The sequence below is a fragment of the Scyliorhinus torazame genome, chromosome 9, assembly GCF_047496885.1.
Source record: "Scyliorhinus torazame isolate Kashiwa2021f chromosome 9, sScyTor2.1, whole genome shotgun sequence".
NCBI lineage: Eukaryota > Metazoa > Chordata > Chondrichthyes > Carcharhiniformes > Scyliorhinidae > Scyliorhinus > Scyliorhinus torazame.
In genome coordinates this window covers 188,188,071-188,207,857 of record NC_092715.1, presented here as the reverse complement: position 1 = coordinate 188,207,857, position 19,787 = coordinate 188,188,071, and the positions used below count along the sequence as shown (strand labels likewise).

The window sequence follows — 19,787 nt, the reverse complement described above, 5'->3', positions numbered from 1 at the left end:
TTTCAAGGCTCGATGTTCTTCCTCTTGATAGATGCCCACTCTTGTGGTTGGATGTCCATAAGATGTTGGCAACCACCTCAATAGCGACCATTGAAAAGTTGTGTTTGTCTTTCAGTACACATGGTATCCCAGAGGTAGTGGTTACCGATCATGGAAAGCCTTTCACAAGTGAAGAATTCTCCGGGTTCCTGAAGGCTAACTGGGTGCGGCACATCCGTACAGCCCCGTATCACCCGGCTTCAGGCTGGCAGAAAGGGAGGTATAAATATTCAAACTAGGACTAAAAAAGCAGACTTCAGGGTTGATGGACATGAAACTGGCCAGATTCTTCTTCTGTTGTAGGACTACTCAACATGCCACGATCGGGATGGTGCCGGCTGAATTGCTAACAGGCTGGAGGCTTCAAACCCATCTTAGTAAGGTTTTCCCTGATATAGACGGGAAAGTACGCCACAGCCAGGAGCTGTTCGATGAAAACTGCCTCGACTCTTTATACCAGACGACGCAGTCTATGTTCGAAACTTTGCAGATGACGCCCAGTGGATCTCCGAGACAATCGTCCGCAAGGCAGGGCAGGGCAGGTACCTTATTAAGTTCAGGCACAAGGTTGCATCATGAGAAAGCACCTCCATTACATACGGTCCAAACAACCAGTTCTTTACACACAGCTCCTCAGGAAAGGAAAGTTACATTCAAACCAAATCCGATGCCCAAAGACCCCAAGAGGGTCAAGACGCTGAAATGTGAGAGATCATAGATACGGATTCTGACATGGAAACCCAGATGTCGGAGGTCTCTGACAGGGAACAAGCAGTGCAACAGTGCATTCACCACGACGTTCCGATCGGAAGCGGCGTTCGCCTTCCAGATATACGCCGCCAAATCCTGCATGTTGAGTGCAAGAAGCACAGCCAAGTGTAAATAAGGTCCGTCAAGCTCCTACTCTGCAGTTGTTAGAAGAGTCTTTGGATTTGGGGGGGGGGGGGTGGATGTTATAACACACACAAGACCTTTGGGGTTGGAGCAATCAGTCTCCCCGTGAATCTTGCCGAATACGAGTGCCCCTGCTAAGGGGACAAGGAACCCTAGATTATTCATGATTAAGATCTGTATAAATTCGGCCATGTATAAAAGGTGGCATGGTAGTACAGTGGTTATCACTGTTGTTTCACAGCGCCAGGGTCCCAGGTTCAATTCCCGGCTTGGGCCACTGTCTGTGCAGAGTCTGCACGCTCTCCCCCTGTCTGTGTGGGTTTCCTCCGGGTCCGGTTTCCTCCCACAATTCCCGAAAGACGTGCTTTTAAGTGAATTGGACATTCTGAATTCTCCCTCTCTGTACCCCAACAGGTGCCGGAATGTGGCGACTAGGGGCTTTTCATTGCAACTTCATGGCAGTGTTAATTTAAGCCTACTTGTGACAATAAAGATTATTATTATCATGGCACCGACCGAGCAGACCTGGCAGGGTCCTGATGTACATTGTAAATATAATTACTTTGCAATAAACCAAGATTCTCTTTACTAACTCAGTTCGGACTCATTTGTATCCTACAAAACTATTGTTTCTCATGCTCCACCTGCTCAAATATCTGCACAACATTAAATATACCTACATCAGAAGAGTCGGCTGCAAAAAGCAACAAAACCTGATAGCATGAAGAACAAATCTGATCCGAGTATACCTGCAACATCACATTGCCTGTGGGTTCTCAATTGGTGACAAACCTTAGCAGCCTTCAGTCAGCATAATGGGGCAGCAGTCAAATGATTGCCACTGAGATCATACACCAGTCAGAAGTCATTATAACAATTTACATAATATCTAATAACAAAAATCCAAAAAGGTGCATAAACCTTAGGCCATCCTTAGTGACGACACAAAATTGGTAGCATCATAATTAATTCATACAGTCTCAAGCTTTTAATAATTAGATGCAAATAGATTTCAAATTGATTTTCAGTGCTCTTTCTTGCTTTACAAAGGGACATGAAAAAGAATTTTAAAAATTGATGTTTACTTTTAGATATTACTTGAGCTGTTACTGTACTTTAATTTCTTTATTAAGGTAACATGTCCGGGTGTGATTTTATCAAGGAGAGACGATGTCTACATAAATATTCGTGTGCTCGGTCAGTACTGGAAGACAAAGTGTGTTATGCCAGTATTCCCACTTCTTATTCATGAAAGAATTCAATTTGAAAAGGTGAGTGTAAAGTAACAATTATTTCTGCTGTCACAAAGTTCTCGGTTCAAGTCGCACTGCAGTATTTGAGCACAAACATCCAGGCTGAAACTTTAATGCAGTACTGAAGAAGTACTGCACTGTGGGAGGGAACTTCATTTGGATGAAATATTAAACCATGACCCCATTTACCCTCTTAAGTGAACATAAATGATCCCATGGCGCTGTTGCATGAAAATATTCACAAGTAGACCTTAACGTGAGCAAAAGAAGCAATTTATTGTTGCAGAGCACTGGGAGAAAGGTCCTCGACCCCTCAGTCTTGCCGGTACACTTTCTCCCTGAGCTGTGGTTTAAACTGGGTTATATACACTTTTAAAAGCAGAATTAGTTTGTATTCTCATTTACATACTGCCAATCAATTCTCTTTGTATCGCAGTTCATTCCATATATAGTTATCAACTCTTTACACAGTAGTTTACATTCGTCCAATCGATCTGTTGCGCGCATGATTACATAAGGTCATGAGTTGCCAGTCATAAGGTCATGAGTTGCCAGTCCTGGATGCTGTAACTGGAGGTCCCCCTTCCTCTCGCAGCTGTTTTGACAGCTTCGAATAACAGCTTCTGCAGTCCGTGGAGCACTGGTCATCACTGACCCATTGTCTTTGGGGGATACATTTCTCATGAGTCACTCTTAGTCCAAAGTTCACTGTCTCAGCAGAAATCACCATTCGTGGCAACTTAAAAGCAAGCATTAATTTACCTAGCCAAGTATCCCGCCAAAGCAGAAAATAAGCAGGCATTAATTCATATCCCTGCATGTTACCAAAGCAGTAGGTTTACACCAACAGCGCTATTACAAAAAGAGCAGGAGTTATCCTGTCCACTTGTTCTGGCCAATATGTATCCCTCAATCAAACATCATAGAGGTAAATTATCTGGTTATTATCACACTGCTTTTTCTGGGAGTTTGCTGCTGCATTTCCTACACTACAACAGTGACAATACTTCAAAAAGTACTTCATTGGCTGTAAAGTGCTTTAAGACGTCCCATGATCATGAAAGGCATTTGAATTGACCATTTTTTGGTGTACATATTTCAAATAAAAATTTTTTGAAAAGCACACAAGAAGTTGAAACCAAGCACAGTATCCAGTTTATGCAGGGTTAGATTGCAACAAGATGCTTGTACCAAGGCAGGGAAGGAGGTAGATATGGGAGGTAGAAATGGTAGTGGGGAGAAGCAGAGGAGACTTGGAAGGGGAAAGGATAGGGAGGTGAAGATAGGAGGTAAAGGGAGGGACAGTAGAGGAGAAGCAGAGCGAGAGAGGAAATGAAAGATGGAGCAGACAGGAGGAGAAGATGGGAGAGGGATAGTAGATGGGAAGATGGAAAGGGAAGAAACTGAGGCAGAAATGTGGCAAAAAAAGGAGAGGTAGGAGCAAGAGGGACAAAACCAGGAGAAAGGGGGAAGGAAGAAGTTGGAGGCATCAGGAAATGCAGAAACAACAGCAGCTGTTTCTGCAAATCATTATGCCAAATGGGAGACTACAGTTAAAAGAAGGATAATTCTTTTAACAGAGAAATATAATTAGCGGTTTCAATAATCAGTGGTCAAGACGAGCTTTGGAGGTTCACTGGAGGAGGGAATTTAGACTGGGGGGCATAGTGAGTGGGAGTCTCTCTGTCTCACTTCCATTTCCACTTCACCCATATCTACATCCTTCTATTAAACAGGCTCACAACACAGCCATCGAGAAACACCTCACCAAACATGCCCAAAATCACACCTAGAAAAAATTCCATTGAATTGTGCCCAGTGACAGTAAAATGCAAGAAACTTTGAACACAGGCGTTTGGATCACAATGCCTAATTAACTCATGCTTGTGGATTCCAGTGCAAACAGCACACAAATTTCATGGTGCCTGTTGGTGTGCGCAATTGCCTGGCTCAGAACGTAAAATGGCATAAGTTCAGGCTAGCCTGCATCTCTTAAAGCAGAGGTGCAATTTGACATGAGCAGGTACTGCCAGTGGCTTGTGAAGAGTATTTGACCTGCAAGAAGAGGCACTCTGACACAACAGGGGAGTCAACCGGCCTCCTCCATTTTCCAACTCGAGACTGGAGGCTTTGGCACAGAAGCTGGACAGGAGGAGAGAGGCTCGCTAACCACAAGGGGCTATTGGACTCTCTAAACAGATAAAACAAAGGCATTTGGAGCAGATAGCCATTGCAGTTGATGCTGACCCTGCTTTCTTTAATTTATTTATGGGATGTGGGCATCGCTGGCTAGGCCAACATTTATTGCCCATCCCTACTTGCCCTTGAGAAAACTATCTAGAAGATGCACGGCAGGAACACAGCAAAGTTTCCTAGGCAGCATCTTCCAAACCCACAATCCCTACCATCTAGAAGGACAAGGACCGCAGACACATGAGAGCAGCACCAAGTCACTCACCATCCTGACTCCGTTCACAGTAGTTGAGTTTAAAATCCTGGAACTTCCCTAATGGTGGTGAGCTGCCTTCTTGAATGGCTGCAGTCTATGTGGTGTAGGTATTCCCATTGGGAAGTTCCAGGATTTTGAGGCCAAATGGCCTCCTTCTGTGCTGTAACTTTTCTATTGTTTCTAAAGATTGTGCGGTGGTCTCCTCTTCCCATACTGTCATGGACAGATGTATCTGCAGCAGGCAGGTTGGTGAGGATAAGGTCAAGTGTGTTTTTCCCTCTTGTTGATTCCCTCACCACCTGCTGCAGTCTCATCTAGCAGCTATGTGCTTTAGGATCCGGCCAGCTTGGTCTTTGATGGTACTACCAAGCCAGTCTTGATGATGGACATTGAAGTCCCCCACCCAGAGTATAATCTGCACCCTTGCCATCCTCTGTGCATCCTGCAGGTAGTGTTCAACATGGAGGAGTACTGATTCATAAGTTGATGGTGGACAGTACTAATCAGCAAGAAATTTCCTCACCCATGTTTAACCTGAAGCCATGAGAGTTCATGGGGTCCAGAGTCGATGTTGAGGACCCCCAGGGCAACTCCCTCTCGACTGTATACCACTGTGCTGCCACCTCTGCTGGGTCTGTCTTATAGGTGTGACAGGACATACCCAGAAATGGTGATAGTGGTGTCTGGGATGTTGTCTGTAAGGTATGATTCTGTGAGTATGACTATGGCAGGCTGTTGCTTGACAAGTCTGTGAGACAGCACTTCCAATTTGAAGAGCTTCTTTCTGATATCATCTGTAAATGTTGTTTTATCAGTATTAGCATGTTTTTGCATGAGTGTATTTGCCTCTATAATAGATTCACAATGATGGCAGAGGTGTCCCACCACCAGGCCCAAAACCAGGAGGTAGCCCTCTTTTGACTGGCAGCAGATTCCAGGGAGGTATATCCCCAGCAGTGGCTAAATTAAATGGCTGCCACCAGGGTCGCAATTAAGGATGATGGCCCACCTCCCAAGGGCTGCCACCCCAATCAGATGGCCAGCGGCTTAGTAATGGTAGATAAAGTCCAGTGATTTCCATTCCCCTCCTCTTTGTCCTCATCTGTGAATGCAAGATAGACATATAAGGGAGTACTTTCTCTTTCTGTACATCCCGTACACATGGGGCGTGATTCTCCGCGAACCGGCGGGGCGGGCAACTCCGGCGCGAAGGAGTGGCGTGAACCACTCCGGCGTCGGGCCGCCCTGAAGGTGCAGAATCCTCCGCACCTTCAGGTGCTAGGCCAGCGCCGGAGTGGTTTGCGCCGGGCCAGCCGGCGCGGAAGGGGCTTGGCGCCACGCCAACCGGTAGCGAAGGGCCTCCGCCGGTGTGAGTTGGCGCATGCGCGGGAGTGCCAGCATGTGCTGGTGTCATCCCAGTGCATGCGTAAGGGGGATCATCTCCACGTCGGCAATCGCGGACTGTTACAGCGGCCGACGCTGAGGAATAGAGTGCCCCCACGGCACAGGCCCGCCCGTGGATCGGTGGGCCCCGATCGCGGGCCAGGCCAGGGCCAGATCCCCCCCGCGACCCCTGAGGACCCCGGAGGCCGCCTGCGCAGCCCGATCCCGCCGGTAAGTACCTGTTGTAATTTATGCCTAAAGCGGGCGGCCACTCGGCCCATCGCGGGCCAGAGAATCGCCGGCGGGGTCGCTGCCAGCAGGCCCTGACCGGCGCAATTTCCGCCCCCCACCAAATCCCCGCCGCCGGAGAATTCGGCAGCTGGCGGGGGTGGGATTCACGCCGCCCCCCAGCGATTCTCCAACCCGGCAGGGGGGTCGGAGAATCCCGCCCCTGATTTCTAAAATAAATTCCTTTGCTTATTTGTTTTTCATAAGTACAGTGACCAAGACTGGTCAGAATTCCACATGAATCAAGAAATTATGATGTATTTATAGTGCAGGGTCTCGGATCATTTGCCAGAACCTGAATTTGCTGGCTTTCCAGCCTATTTACATAGCTATATAGTTTGTTCACATTGCTGTATACTTCTTCCGATGCCCAAGTCTTTGTGCAGCATGTCTATGTCAACTGCTTTAAAATTGCAAAACTCTTCAGAAGAAACTGTATTTGCAGGTGCTAATTTGGGCTTCAGCATAAACTGGTTTCAGACAAATCATACTTGTATCTCAAATACTTCACAGCTTACAGAAAGTTTAAAAAGTCTCTCTCACATTATCAACCACATCCAGTGTTAATTGCTTCTGTCTGCCATGCACCGTCAAATATCAGAATTCCTCTCCCCAGAGTTTTATCGATATCACTCATCAACTCCTACACCGAAAGAAGAATGAACAACTTGTATTCTAAAACATCAATACAATCAATGAATAGTTTCAGAGCATTGCTGAGAAAAGGAAAGTGAAACCATTTTGTTGGCAACGCCCATGTCTCTGAAGTATACCCCTCGTATTTTGGAGTACTCTTCCTGACCTATACTCTAAAAGTAACTTGTTATAGATTTCCTGCCTTTCAGCAATTTTCCATAGCCAGCAGTAGAGAAAGCCGTCTGGTGGCAACGTGCCTTAATGGGTTACACCCCTCCACGTCAACAAACCCAAAAATCCCTCCATTATCTGCAGAAATTCTGACGGAAACATTTGTCTTGGGAATGATGTTTTCTACATCAACATCAATGTTTCTACAAGGTGTAGCCATCTGGGTTGGCCACGTCCCGATTACAAAATTGACACTTGCAAAGAATGCAGGGAAAATTGGACAATACTAAGAAACGAGCAGGTGCAAGGTCTGTGTTGATTAGAGCCTTAAGCTCTCAGACAGGACAGACGCTGCTAAGCAATCTACATACTAATGAGCCATCTCCGGGGACAAAAGGGAAACATTCAGATACACAATGTTAAGGCAGACACCCCGGTGCCAGAAGAGACTAAAACAAAGCAGACCAACAGTCGCCTAGGACACGCCCAGCAATCAGGGAACCACCCCTCTATTGGAGGAAGATCGATACGACCAATTGGGAAAGCCCCAATTAATTGAGGCCAAGTTCAAGGCCCGCCCAAAAGCGCACAAAGCCCTTTTTAGTATAAAAGGTATTCCCCAAGGAAGAATCTTTCTCCTTTGGCTTTGGCTCTCAGCAAAGAGAGAGACCAGCCTCGCAGCTACATCAGACCAAGTAAGTTCCAAGTCAATGCATGCTACGAGATAGATGCTCCTAGTTGCTACCCTGCAAACAGCTCAACCCAGCAGCCTCAGAACCGAGCAATGGCCATTGTTCCTCTGACTGAGTGGGCACCCGAAGCTAAGTATAGGCTTTAGTAATAGTGGTAGTTTAGTTTGTCGAGTTTATGTATGAGTAGATTTGACTGTGTGTAAATAAATGAGCATTGCTTTTGAACTTACTAACTGGTGTATCGAGTCATTGATCAGTATTCGGTTCTGAACCTTGTGGCGGTGTCGAAAGATACCTGGCGACTCTTGAGCAAACTTAATTAAACAGAGCTAAATTAAGAAACAGCCAAAGTTAGCAACATAGGGTATCTTGTTTCATTGAGAATTTGAGCCAAACAATTGGCTGCAACAGTGTCCATTTGAGCACCTTTCAGTTTTTGGTAAACACATGTACTTTGCATAATTAACACTTGCGTTGAATATATGTAAAGTCTCCCTATGCGGAGATCAAAGTTTGGAATATATTTCTGGCTATCAGTATAGAAATCCAACTGTAAATGCCAGACTGCATTCTCAAAATCAGAATATCTCAAAACTAAGAGGCAACACTTTGTTGTTGAGGCATCGGTTGCTGAAAATATAGATTGCTTTAATGCGATCTAAATGCTCCTGTACAGAATATGGCACCTGAACATATTTGCTCCGTGCTTTTGCCTTTGTTTTCCCACAAGCAAGCCTCTCACCATGAATGAGTCGCTGTCACCGCCTTTTATCAACTTTTGTGCTGCACTCAATACTCTGAAGACTGTTGGTGCCTCACGGCATTTACAGAATTCAGCAGCATTCTGCTATCATTTTAAGGAAGGACTGGGGGATTTAAAAACAGAGCTCAATGATGATGTACCTGCACTTTTGGAGTGTTTATATTGTGCTTCTCTGATAAGATGTGCTGTTTCACATCTCCCTTTCCTCAATGGCTGACATCGATATTACATCGACGTAAAGTGCAGAAGACATGACGCTCTCATTTCCTGCATTTTGCTGCAAAATCGTTATCTTTTGACCTTTCAAGCAGCCTTTCCGTATTTTGAATTGGTGAAAAGTGTGTGTGTTAGGATGTAGATGTGGACTCTGGGAACTTATTTCCCAGGCACTCGCCAACCTGGAAATGATTTTGAATGACAGGTATTGGTATTAGCCAGTGAGACTGGTAGATCATGCTGAGGGCAGCATCAGTAGGATGCAGGACTTTTCTGGTCAGACATTTTTGCATGAGCACACTCGCTGACCAGGAAAAGATCAGGAGGGGGAATGAGCCAAATTTAGCCAAGGAAGCTGCCCAGCTGTTAACAGGTTGATTCTTCTATTTTTCATTTCAGATTCATCACTACATTGGCAGTGAATGTCTGGAAATGACCAGACCTTTCCTTGGCTGGGCTGTGTGGCATTGCATACAGTGTGAATTAGCAAGCTTTTGAAATACCAGATCAAAGGCCATCTGACACCAGAACGGACGCTACTGCAGTGAAATCTGGGTGTCTGGCGAAAACTGGATATCTTGCCACTCTTAACTGTCTATGAGGATGGTGGAAGTGGTGATGATCAATGATTTCTAAAAAATTGGATAGGCACTTGAGGGAAATAAAATTACAGAGCTACAGGGATCGAACAGGGGAATGGGATTAACTGGATTTATCTATGGAGCTGGCATGAACACGATGGGCCAAATTCCTCATTAGTCGTAATGACTCGAGGACTGTTCAGGTTATCTTGATGGTCTACTTTATTTGGTTCTAGATCTGTCAGAGCCAAGCCCCCCTCCTTGGTTAAGGCCAAGTTTAGTCCTTCCTGAATGGCAATATTATAATGGGCACAACAATCTGGCAGTACTTTGGACATCCAATCTGGAGAACAATGAAGATCCTTTCTTGACCTGTCCCGGTAACAATAACATACTATCAACATTCCCTTGAACGTCTCTATTACCAGCCTTATTGTAACACTCTTGTGCTAAGGTTCGTGCCCCGTTGATAGGGGTGCTTTGTCACCCACAAATCATCTGTGGAGCTCCTCATCCTTTGCTCTAAAGAATTCATGCCAAGGAAATGGATGAAGTTGAAGCCATGACGGCAACTAGCTGCACTTAAGCATATTGAGATGGCTAAAGTGGGTGTTTCATGGGCACTATCAACATTCCGTGGATGCTAACAATTGTGCTCAATAAGTTGGGGAACCCCAGAAGCCATTGAATCTATCAATTTGCTAGCTTGCAGTGATACCAAAACTAATGAGTTGAGCTGTTCTGCTGTAAAGGGCATCTATGATCTGTTATGGACACCTGGTTAGCATGCAACAATGGCTAAGATACTGCAACAAACTGCGCAGAAAAATACTGCGCAGAAAAATCGATTTGTTCTTGGAGTGAGAATACAAGAAATAGGGCTTTGACTATTTTATAAACAAAACTTTATTAAAACAAAAGAAAAGAAAACAATATTTAAACTTTTACTTCAGTTCTAACACTAAAAGATTGCCTGCAGTTTCTTAACCTTAACACGAGTTAGTTCCCATTAAACATCACTCTAAATAACACACAACTCTCTTTCCACTTACATAGACAGGCAAAGATGATTCTTGTACTTACGAAGCAATTCTCAGCTGTAAGTAAAGTTCCTTTAGAACCCTTTCCTGAAGTCTAAAATTTGGAACAGCTTCCTTCATTACCTCTCTAGGTGACTTTACTTCCTTCTTTGTGGAGCAGATTTCATGACCTGTCTCATGGCTGCTCACATTCTTCTCTGTGTACCAAATTGGGCAGGAGCACAGTTGTTAGCACTGTTGCTTCACAGCTCCAGGGACCCAAGTTCGAATCCCGGCTTGGGTGACTGCCTGTGCAGCGTCTGCATGTTCTCTGCATGGGTTTCCTCCGGGTGCACCGGTTTCCTCCCACAAGTCCTGAAAGACTTGCTTGTTGGATGAATTGGACATTCTGAATTCTCCCTCTGTGTACTCGAACAGGCGAATGTGGCGACTGGGGGCCTACTTGTGACATTAATGAAGATTATTAATTGATTCTCTCTCTCTCTAAGCTCTGTCCAGCCCTTCAAACAAAGGTCCTCCTCTGGAATGTCTAGACTGGAACAGACTGTACTTGGGCTGCTTGATTGCCCACTCCTGTTTATACAAAAGACTAGGGCTATGCCATTCATTTGCACCTAACCTTCCATTGACAACCATTAGGTCATCAGACTCTGTTAATAGGATAATGGCTGGTCATGCAGGAATGTCCCAAAGGACAATGGATCTCATCTTACACATTCCCGAACGAGTTTAAGTCTGAATGGGACCATGCGACTCAGACAGGTGTGGGTGTATCCCTTTTGAGTTTGGGCTAACAGTATTTTCCTTCAGTCTGTTTCACCCTTAAATTGCATGCTATGTTTTGGACCCCCTTTTCTGGACAAAATTTCATAATATCTTTCTATCATGACAGGTCTAACATGCATGTTTGTGCTATTTCCTAGCTGATGTTGCAAATAATCTCTGAGGCTACTCTTGAGTAGCCACTCATAGGCACTGACAGGACACTGGTTATCTATAAGCACACCTACAGCCCTTCATACAGACCGCACACAATACGTATTAATACATCGATGTATCATAAGCTACTTAAGCAGAGTTCCTCCAAAAGATCCTGAAAAGACATGCTGTCAGTGTTTGGGTCATTATTACCTGGTGAGCCTTAACTCCACCCTGCTTGCTCCCCATCGCATAATTGTATAGAACGACAGAATCATGTATTAGCTTTTGTGGAACACAATAATTGGAGCAAAATTGCAAAAGCATCTCTAAACTGAAGAAATCAATATATAAGGGGTTGGATTCCCCGATCCTGCGGCTATGTCCACGGCTTTACCTGCGGATACGGTCGGAGAATGACCAGTTACGTTGCTGCGCATGCACAAGGCAGCGGCCTGTGGCGGCTGCACCGTGCAACATGGCGCCGGTCGCACGTGGACCCGGCCTGCTAAAAACTGCCCTCTGAAACCAGCCTCCCCACCCCGCAGACCATGTAGGACACCGCCACTCCAAGGTGGTGAGTTTTGCAGGGGTGAAGGAGCTTTTTAAAAGTACACAATTAATGAAAAGATTTCCATCTGAATGACCTTTCTTAAAAAAAATGCTATTTCTATACTGCTAATTTGTTCTTTCCTATTCAGTCCCTCCCACAGTAAATTAAAAGGACAATATAAATAGGGTGGAATTCCTACAGAAATGCATTCTGCCCTAAATTCCTGTTCTTCAAAGAACTTTCCTGCATTCCCCAAACCAGGAATTTCAGGCCCCAAATTCAGAATATCTTTCTGGGCAAGCAATGTGCAAACAGAAGACATTTCTGTATTTTTCTTCAAAGTTGATTTGAATCAATGTCCATGCAGTTCCTTCCTGCTGCCACTAGATAGCACCAATGTGCTTTATAAACTCAGATGTATATAACAGATAGTGACATTTATGTTCAAAGAAAGACATTAAAATTGTGTTTAATTTTGTCAAGTATTAGGATGTAATTGGATGTAATTGGGTGAAGAGAGCCAGAGAGAATACAATTCTTATGTAATCATCTTTCAGTGAGTTATCCCTTCAAGACTGTGCGGAGTCTGCACGTTCTCCCCGTGTCTGCGTGGGTTTCCTCCGGGTGCTCTGATTTCCTCCCATAAGTCCCGAAGAACGTGCTTGTTAGGTGAATTGGACATTCTGAATTCTCCCTCTGTGTACCCAAACAGGCGCCGGAGTGTGGCGACTCGGGACTTTTCACAGTAACTTCATTGCAGTGTTAATGTAAGCCGACTTGTGACAATAATAAAGATTATTATTATTATCAAATGAACTACCTTAAAAATAATGCAGGAAAAGAAAATCAGTATAAACAGATACCAAATTTATGTCCAGTCCAAAGAAAGGTTTGATGTGTGATGTTATTGCGCTGATGTACAATTCTCTGTTCCCCACTGCTAAGATTGGGAATCTCGATCAGGTGGAGATTCCCACATTGGTCCAAAAACGGAATCAAAGCCAGGCGACAGACTGGTCTCTGGTCCCATCTCACTGGCCATAGCGGGCTTCCCGCCCGCCCGGCAGGAAAATTCAAATAGCTCATATGCATTCATTTGAATGCGATTCACGGGTTGGAAGCCCAAATCTACCCCCCCCCCCCCCCCCGTTATGCTACGAGCCCCCCTAAGGGAACACCATTTGGAGAGATTTTGTGCAAGTGTTGACAAGTGCAGTCCTGGCGTGAGGGCGGATCTCCTGTGGGAAATCAAGAAGATTAGTCCATTGCTCATGTGCCCGTCGCCGCTGCCAGGCTGCAGAGGGTGGGTCGCCCAAGCATCCTGGGCGGGGGCGGGCTGTGGTTAATAGGTTGTTGACTCCATGACCCCCCCCCCCCCCCCCGGCTGGCAGTCCCATATCTGGACTTCCCCTCCCAACCCTGGGAAACCTGAAGGTCACCTTTGGCAGGTGATCTTTGGCAACCCTCTGTTCAAAATTAGTATCCTTGTCTGACCTGTTCAAACTCTGAAGCGGCCTTTTCACTCTGAACTGCTGATGAGCAGATCAGACAGTTAATTGAAAATTCAAGCGAGGAAGACTTCCCTTTCCTCACTCCCTGGGCTCTCTGCATTTAAAATCACTTCGTTTTGAGTATCTGAGCCTTCCTAGAAAGCCCACAAAAGCTTTGAAATCCCTGAGGTCCTTTGAAGTGCTTAGCATTCATTCATTTTTACAGTGCAGTACCTTTAACTGGCCTTTGATTGACAGCTCATTAGTTTAAACACAGCAGGCAGGAGATTTGTTTATTCATCTTTCCCTTCCCGCTTGAATGCAGCTGAAGTACTCTCCATTTATCCCAACTGCAATGTTTATAAACAGCCTTGTTCTGAGACAGCTGCTGGAGACTTGGCAATGCTAAGTGCTTTTTGCAGATAGAAAAGAGGAAGTGAAAGCACTTACTGTTTCCAGGGATGTAACCTCTCCCTAGCACCAGAGTCTGCTTGTGCTCACTTGTGAGATGTGAATCACCTGGTAAACAACCAACCACTAATTAGCTAATTGAATCCATCAAAGAATGAACATTTGTGCAGGTGTATACTGCCAGTACATTCTGTGATGGTGCACACTCAGAAGGAATGAGATTCTCATGAATGCTCTGATGCTTCTTGCATGCATGAAGACCCTGGAAGAGAACATAAACAGATGCGATATAGCTGTGACAAAATCACAATCTTGACAATCACCGTATTCAATCTTCTCATTATTTAGTTATCGCTGAATCGTCAGCATGTGCTTCAGAGATATTTGTAATTCTGTTAGCTGGTATTTGAACTCTCTGCCTCTCCATTTCAAACCGAGAGCAACACAGATCTGCCATTTATCTCCAGGGTGTTTATTTATCTTCTCTGCATAAGTGAGCTGGGCTGTTTGTGAGGGTGCACTCCCAGTCCTCTACTTTTGTCTTGTGGTTTGCCTTCTACAAGGGACAATTAAACAGACCTGTGAGTGAATAAAGTTCAGGTATTGAATGAGAGGGGATCTTATTGAAACTTACAGGATACTGCGAGGCATGGATAGAGTGGACGTGGAGAGGATGTTTCCACTTGTAGGAAAAACTAGAACCAGAGCACACCATCTCAGACTAAAGGGACAATCCTTTAAAACAGATGAGGAGGAATTTCTTCAGCCAGAGGGTGGTGAATCTGTGGAACTCTTTGCCGCAGAAGGCTGTGGAGGCCAATTCACTGAGTGTCTTTTAAGTTCTTGATTAATAAGGGGATCAGAAGTTATGGGGAGAAGGCAGGAGAATCGGGATGAGAAAATGGGTGCTATTCACCCCCCCCCCCCCCCCCTCCACGTCGGGTGGGAGAATCGCCGGGGTGCCGTGCGAATTGTGCCCTGACCCCCACACGCGATTCTCTCACCCCCGGAAACCAGCGGCGTGCGATTCGCACCGGGCCACTCGGAGAACCAGCGAGCGGCGATTCTCTGGCCGGATAGGCCGAGCGGCCGCTACGATACGACAGGCTCCCGCCGGTGCCGTCCACCCCTGGTCGCTGCCGGCGGGAACTCTGCGAGAACGCTGGGGGGGGTGGCCTGTGGGGGAGGGAGGGGGGCTCCTTCACCGGGGTGGCCTCCGATGAGGTACGGCCTGCGATCGGGGCCCACCGTTCGGCGGGCCAGCCTCTTCCCCCCCCCCCCCCAGGCCTACCTCCTTCCGCGCGCGGCCCCAGAACACCGGCCCCATGTTGGTGAGGGGCCGGCACGCGTAAGACGTTTCCCGCACATGCGCAGGATGGTGCGGCCCAACTGCGCATGCGCGGGTTGGCGCGGCGCCCATTTGGCACTGTGTAAGGACGCTGGAGCGGCGTGAACTGCTCCAGCGCCGTGCTGGCCCCCTATGCGGGCCAGAATAGGTCGTGCCCGGGCCCTGTTCGTGCCGTCGTGAAACCCGACGGCGTTCACGACGGCCTCCGTATCGGAGAATCGCCCCCATGATCAGCAATGATTGAATGGCGGAGCAGACTCGATGGGCCAAGTGGCCTAATTCTGCTCCTGTGTCTTATGGTCTTTTAGGTATTCATCCTATAGATGCAGTGCATTTGGCGAGGGTGCATCACATTGGATAAGAATTTAACTGCATGGAGAGGTTAAGTAGAGAGGTGGTAAAGGGCTTGAAAAGTCAAAGCTTGGTGATACTGGAAGTTGAGTGGGTTTAATGCATAATTGATGGAGAATGCTTAGCTAGTTACAGTGGGAGATGGAAATGGGGTGCATAATGCACAGGATGTAGCTGAATCAACAAATGTACTCACTTTTCCTGACTTAGTTAGATCATTAAACTGTTTTCTACTTTGCATCCAACACCAGGTTCCTGCTATTCACCTTCTCGGGTAACTCCAATCACACCATCTTGGTGGGAGCCATAGGTTTCCTCCCATTACAGGAGAAAAATATACCCCTTCTGCTCCTGTTATTGTTATTTCATGTCCACCATTGCTCCTGAACATTTCTATCAACGTCCAATCAATTACATTGTTAAGTTTGTTAATCTCTATTACATATTAAGGAAAACAGGTGATTGTATCCAAACTTATATAAATAGGGGATTTCTGGGAACTGGGTGGATGTAAGGAATGTTGACACTGAACAAAGTCAATAAATTCTCTCAACAAGGAAAGGCTCTGTGTCTTTGTTTTGACTTCATCAATCGGCGTGGATCCTGTCAACAACTTCCAATTCCAATTGGGCACTCTCTCTTTAAGTCTGAGGTCACGTTATTTGGTTTGATCATATTCACTGCGCAGGCTCGGACACGTCAAACTCGAAATTTAAACTTAATTGGTATATTTGGGTTGTGATCAAAGACTCCGAATCACTTGTTGACTTACGGGTTCAATCCATGGAATCCAACCAACAACCCATTTGGTTCAGAAGCTATCTTCAGAATAGTATCTGGGCCATGTTTGAAGGCAGTGGCACTACAAGCTTGAAAATGAAATGAAAATCGCTTATTGTCACAAGTAGGCTTCAAATGAAGTTACTGTGAAAAGTCCCTAGTCGCCACATTCCGGCACCTGTTCGGGGAGGCTGGTACGGGAATTGAACCATGCTCCTGGTCTGCTTTAAAAGCCAGCGATTTAGCCCAGTGTGCTAAACTTCATGCTCACAATACGTACAATGTGTATGCTGGAAAGAGAAATATAAGACACAGCTATTTCAAGAATCAACTGAGACTGCTGGAAATGAGCTATTTCTGATCATGAGGATTGCTGAAGTTTGAGTAGCAGTTACTGCAGCTGGAAACAAAATGTAGGCTGGTTTTGCATTCAGCCTGCAAGTGCTTTTTATGTTTCTGACTGCCTCTGGGAGTGTGACATCACCAGGAAAATGTTAAGTCAAATTCAACAGGGTTGGGATAAAATTACCTTCTTCTGAGGTTTGTTTGGTCCTACACAGGTTTATGTTATCATGTGCTTTTGCTTAGAATTATTATTTTTCCCTATGCCTACAGATTTCCACTGTACTTGGTTCTTGTTTTGTTTCCACCACATTGCTTGATATCAGATCTTTGTGTAAACTCTTTGTCATTATTCCATATGCCTCTGTTTTCTTTTACAGGTTTTTGGAAAAGAGATTATTGACCCTGCAGATGTTGCTGCATTCTTGGAATGTATGTACAAAAATCACTAATTGTTTAATAATAGCATACTAGTGGTAACAAAATATAAATATATGGAAAATCTATGATTACTTTTTTTTTTAATTTAGAGTACCCAATTCATTTTTTCCAATTAAGGGGCAATTTAGTGTGGCCAATTGATCTACCCTGCACATCTTTTGGTTGTGGGGCAAAACCCACGCAAACACGGGGAGAATGTGCAAACTCTCCATGGACAGTGACCCAGAGCCGGGATCAAACCTGGGACCTCGGTGCCATGAGGCAGGAATGCTAACCACTGTGCCACCGTGCTGCCGCTCTATGATTACTTTTGATCTTAATTAATACCTGAAAGCATATTATAGACAATGTTTTGGGGTTCGAGATATATCAAAATTAATTGCTAATATATTGAACACATTAAAGTGAACCATTTTCTTTCAGAAGAAAATAAAACAATTATTTAATCTAACTGCAAAATAAGACTGTGTAGGTTTAAATTAGTCAGAGCTCAGTTTGATTTAATCACAAGCACTCTGGTCTTTAAGCCATGAGATTTACAGCTCACTCCAAGACCTTACTTAAACCTAGCTAACAGAAGGGGAATTAGTGATGGCCAATAAACGCTGACCTTGCCAGCAATGCCTCCCCAAAATATACATTTTCCAACCTCTGGCCTATCCAGATTACCAGTCTGATGATGTTTTCTTTGTACTCTTCTAGTATGCTGCCTTCCTTTGAGCACTTCACCTTGTCCCACCCCACATATCCTTTAAAGTTGTCAGTCTGCCATCCGCCAGCCTCCTTATCTGTCACCATGTCCTTTACCTCCACCACAGCAACACTACCACCAACCGTTCCTCCCTCACTCCTTAGGTATGACTCTTCATTTTATCACAGATAATATGGACGGCACAATAGCACAGTGGTTAGCACTGTTGCTTCACAGCGCTTGGGACCCAGGTTCGATTCCCGTCTTGGGTCACTGTCTGTGCGGAGTCTGCATGTCCTCCCCGTGTCTGCGTGGGTTTCTTCCAGGTGCTCCGGTTTCCACCCACAAGTCCCAAAAAACATGCTTGTTAGGTGAATTGGACATTCTGAATTCTCCCTTGGTGTACCCAAACAGGCACCGTCGTGTGGCGACTGGGGGATTTTCACAGTAACTACAGACCTCATGGAGAAACTGCAGACTCTGAAACTGTTCCGGATTTCTGGTAATAGTGATGTTAATTGTAAAACTTTCAAGCACCACTTTGAGCTTTACCTATCTGCCTCAGACCTCAAAGTGGCCAACGATAAGTGAAAAACTGCACTGTTACTAACAATGGCTGGACCACAGGCTATATAATTCCTTCCTTTTCTCCACTAACGATGATTAAAAAAAAGTTTAATGTGGTAATTGAATAATTTGATCAGCATTCTGAGCTTCAAGTCAATGAAATGCTGCGTAAAAAAACATAACGTGACAAGAATCTATTAATAGGTGCTGTGCGAGAGAACTCATTAAATTTAACTCTTCCGACATATCGAGCCTTAAATGTGACCCGAAAGGTCACAACGCCAGTGAAGCTGTGACGCAGCTAAATAATCGGCGCGATCCGGAAGGCCAGTTTGCGCAAGCGCTCTTGGAAAAAAAAGCGTGCTTTGGAAGACGGACATTTCGCACATGCACAGTTGAAGAATCAACGCGTTCCGGAAGTCAACCATTTTTCACATGATGTCATGAGCATCATAACGTGTACGCATTGTGGCCACACCCACCCAAGAAAAAAATGTCCAGCAGTCGGGGGGAAAAAGTGTGCGAAGTGCAGCAGGTTAAACCATTTTGCCTCACAATGCAGAACATTGAGGACATCCCAACGAAGACCTGAAAAAGGCATATACAGCAGAAAGCAGGATAATTCAGTGAGTAAATCTAGCACTGTAGAAGATTAATTAGATTTGGAAGATGTATTCAGGTTAGATGATTCTTGCGTTAAAAACTCGACTGAAAAAATAAAAATAATTCCACTAAAGATAGATGGAACCAATAAATTGATGGAATTGCATACCAGTGCGACATCGGATAGTCGTAATCTGACAGATGGTGATGCTGATATCATTGAAGACAGATGGCCAGTTCCAATGATGCTGAGTGCCACATTAATCAACTGCAAGCTTGTCACGGGAACGGGTGCCATTCTCCTCAGCTTCTCCGATTTGAACCGCCTGAGAGTTCAACCAACAGTTTTTGATCGACCGAAATGGCTGATCGCTTACAGTGGGAATGCGATTGAAACACGACGGGTATGTGACCTAGAAGCATAGGTGCACAATCAAAGTCACATCGTGCAATTCGTCATTGTGGACACAAAGCAAGAGTCCATATTGGCGAAAGCGTGCAAACCCCTGAACCTCGTTGAGCGACTGTACGTTCCAGACAGCGTGAAGACAGAGGATCATTGTAATTGGCCTCGAGATATGATGCCAATGAGGACAGTGGAGAAACAGATAATGAGCCAGATGAGGAAGACTATGAAGGTCTATCTACTTTATTTGCAACTAGTGACAAAATGATCACAAGTAGCTTACAAGCTGTACAGGACAACGGCGAGACTGACCGTGGACTGTCAGAGGCTGACAATGAGAGTGCAACAGTGAACAAATCAATTGAGAACACCAACAAGAAAATGAAGACCTCTTGGAGAAGTTGACTCCAGATGAGAAGCACAAAGAGCTCAAAGATACATTCAGACAGAACATACATACAGAACATAAAATGCAGAAGGA

General features: G+C 45.2%; 1 protein-coding gene across 5 annotated transcripts in view; it reads left to right on the top strand.

The window, feature by feature from the left end:
* The window catches only part of spata6l (spermatogenesis associated 6-like), a 156,799-nt gene that overhangs the window by 18,797 nt on the left and 118,215 nt on the right, over positions 1 to 19,787 (top strand). For 4 of the 5 annotated variants that reach the window (XM_072516908.1, XM_072516906.1, XM_072516907.1 and 1 more), the window contains exons 3-4: positions 2,067 to 2,204; positions 16,979 to 17,030. In XM_072516908.1, coding sequence (XP_072373009.1) covers positions 2,067 to 2,204; positions 16,979 to 17,030 — 190 coding nt within the window. The remainder of the gene's footprint in view (positions 1 to 2,066; positions 2,205 to 16,978; positions 17,031 to 19,787) is intronic. The other variant, XM_072516910.1, reaches the window with a different exon arrangement.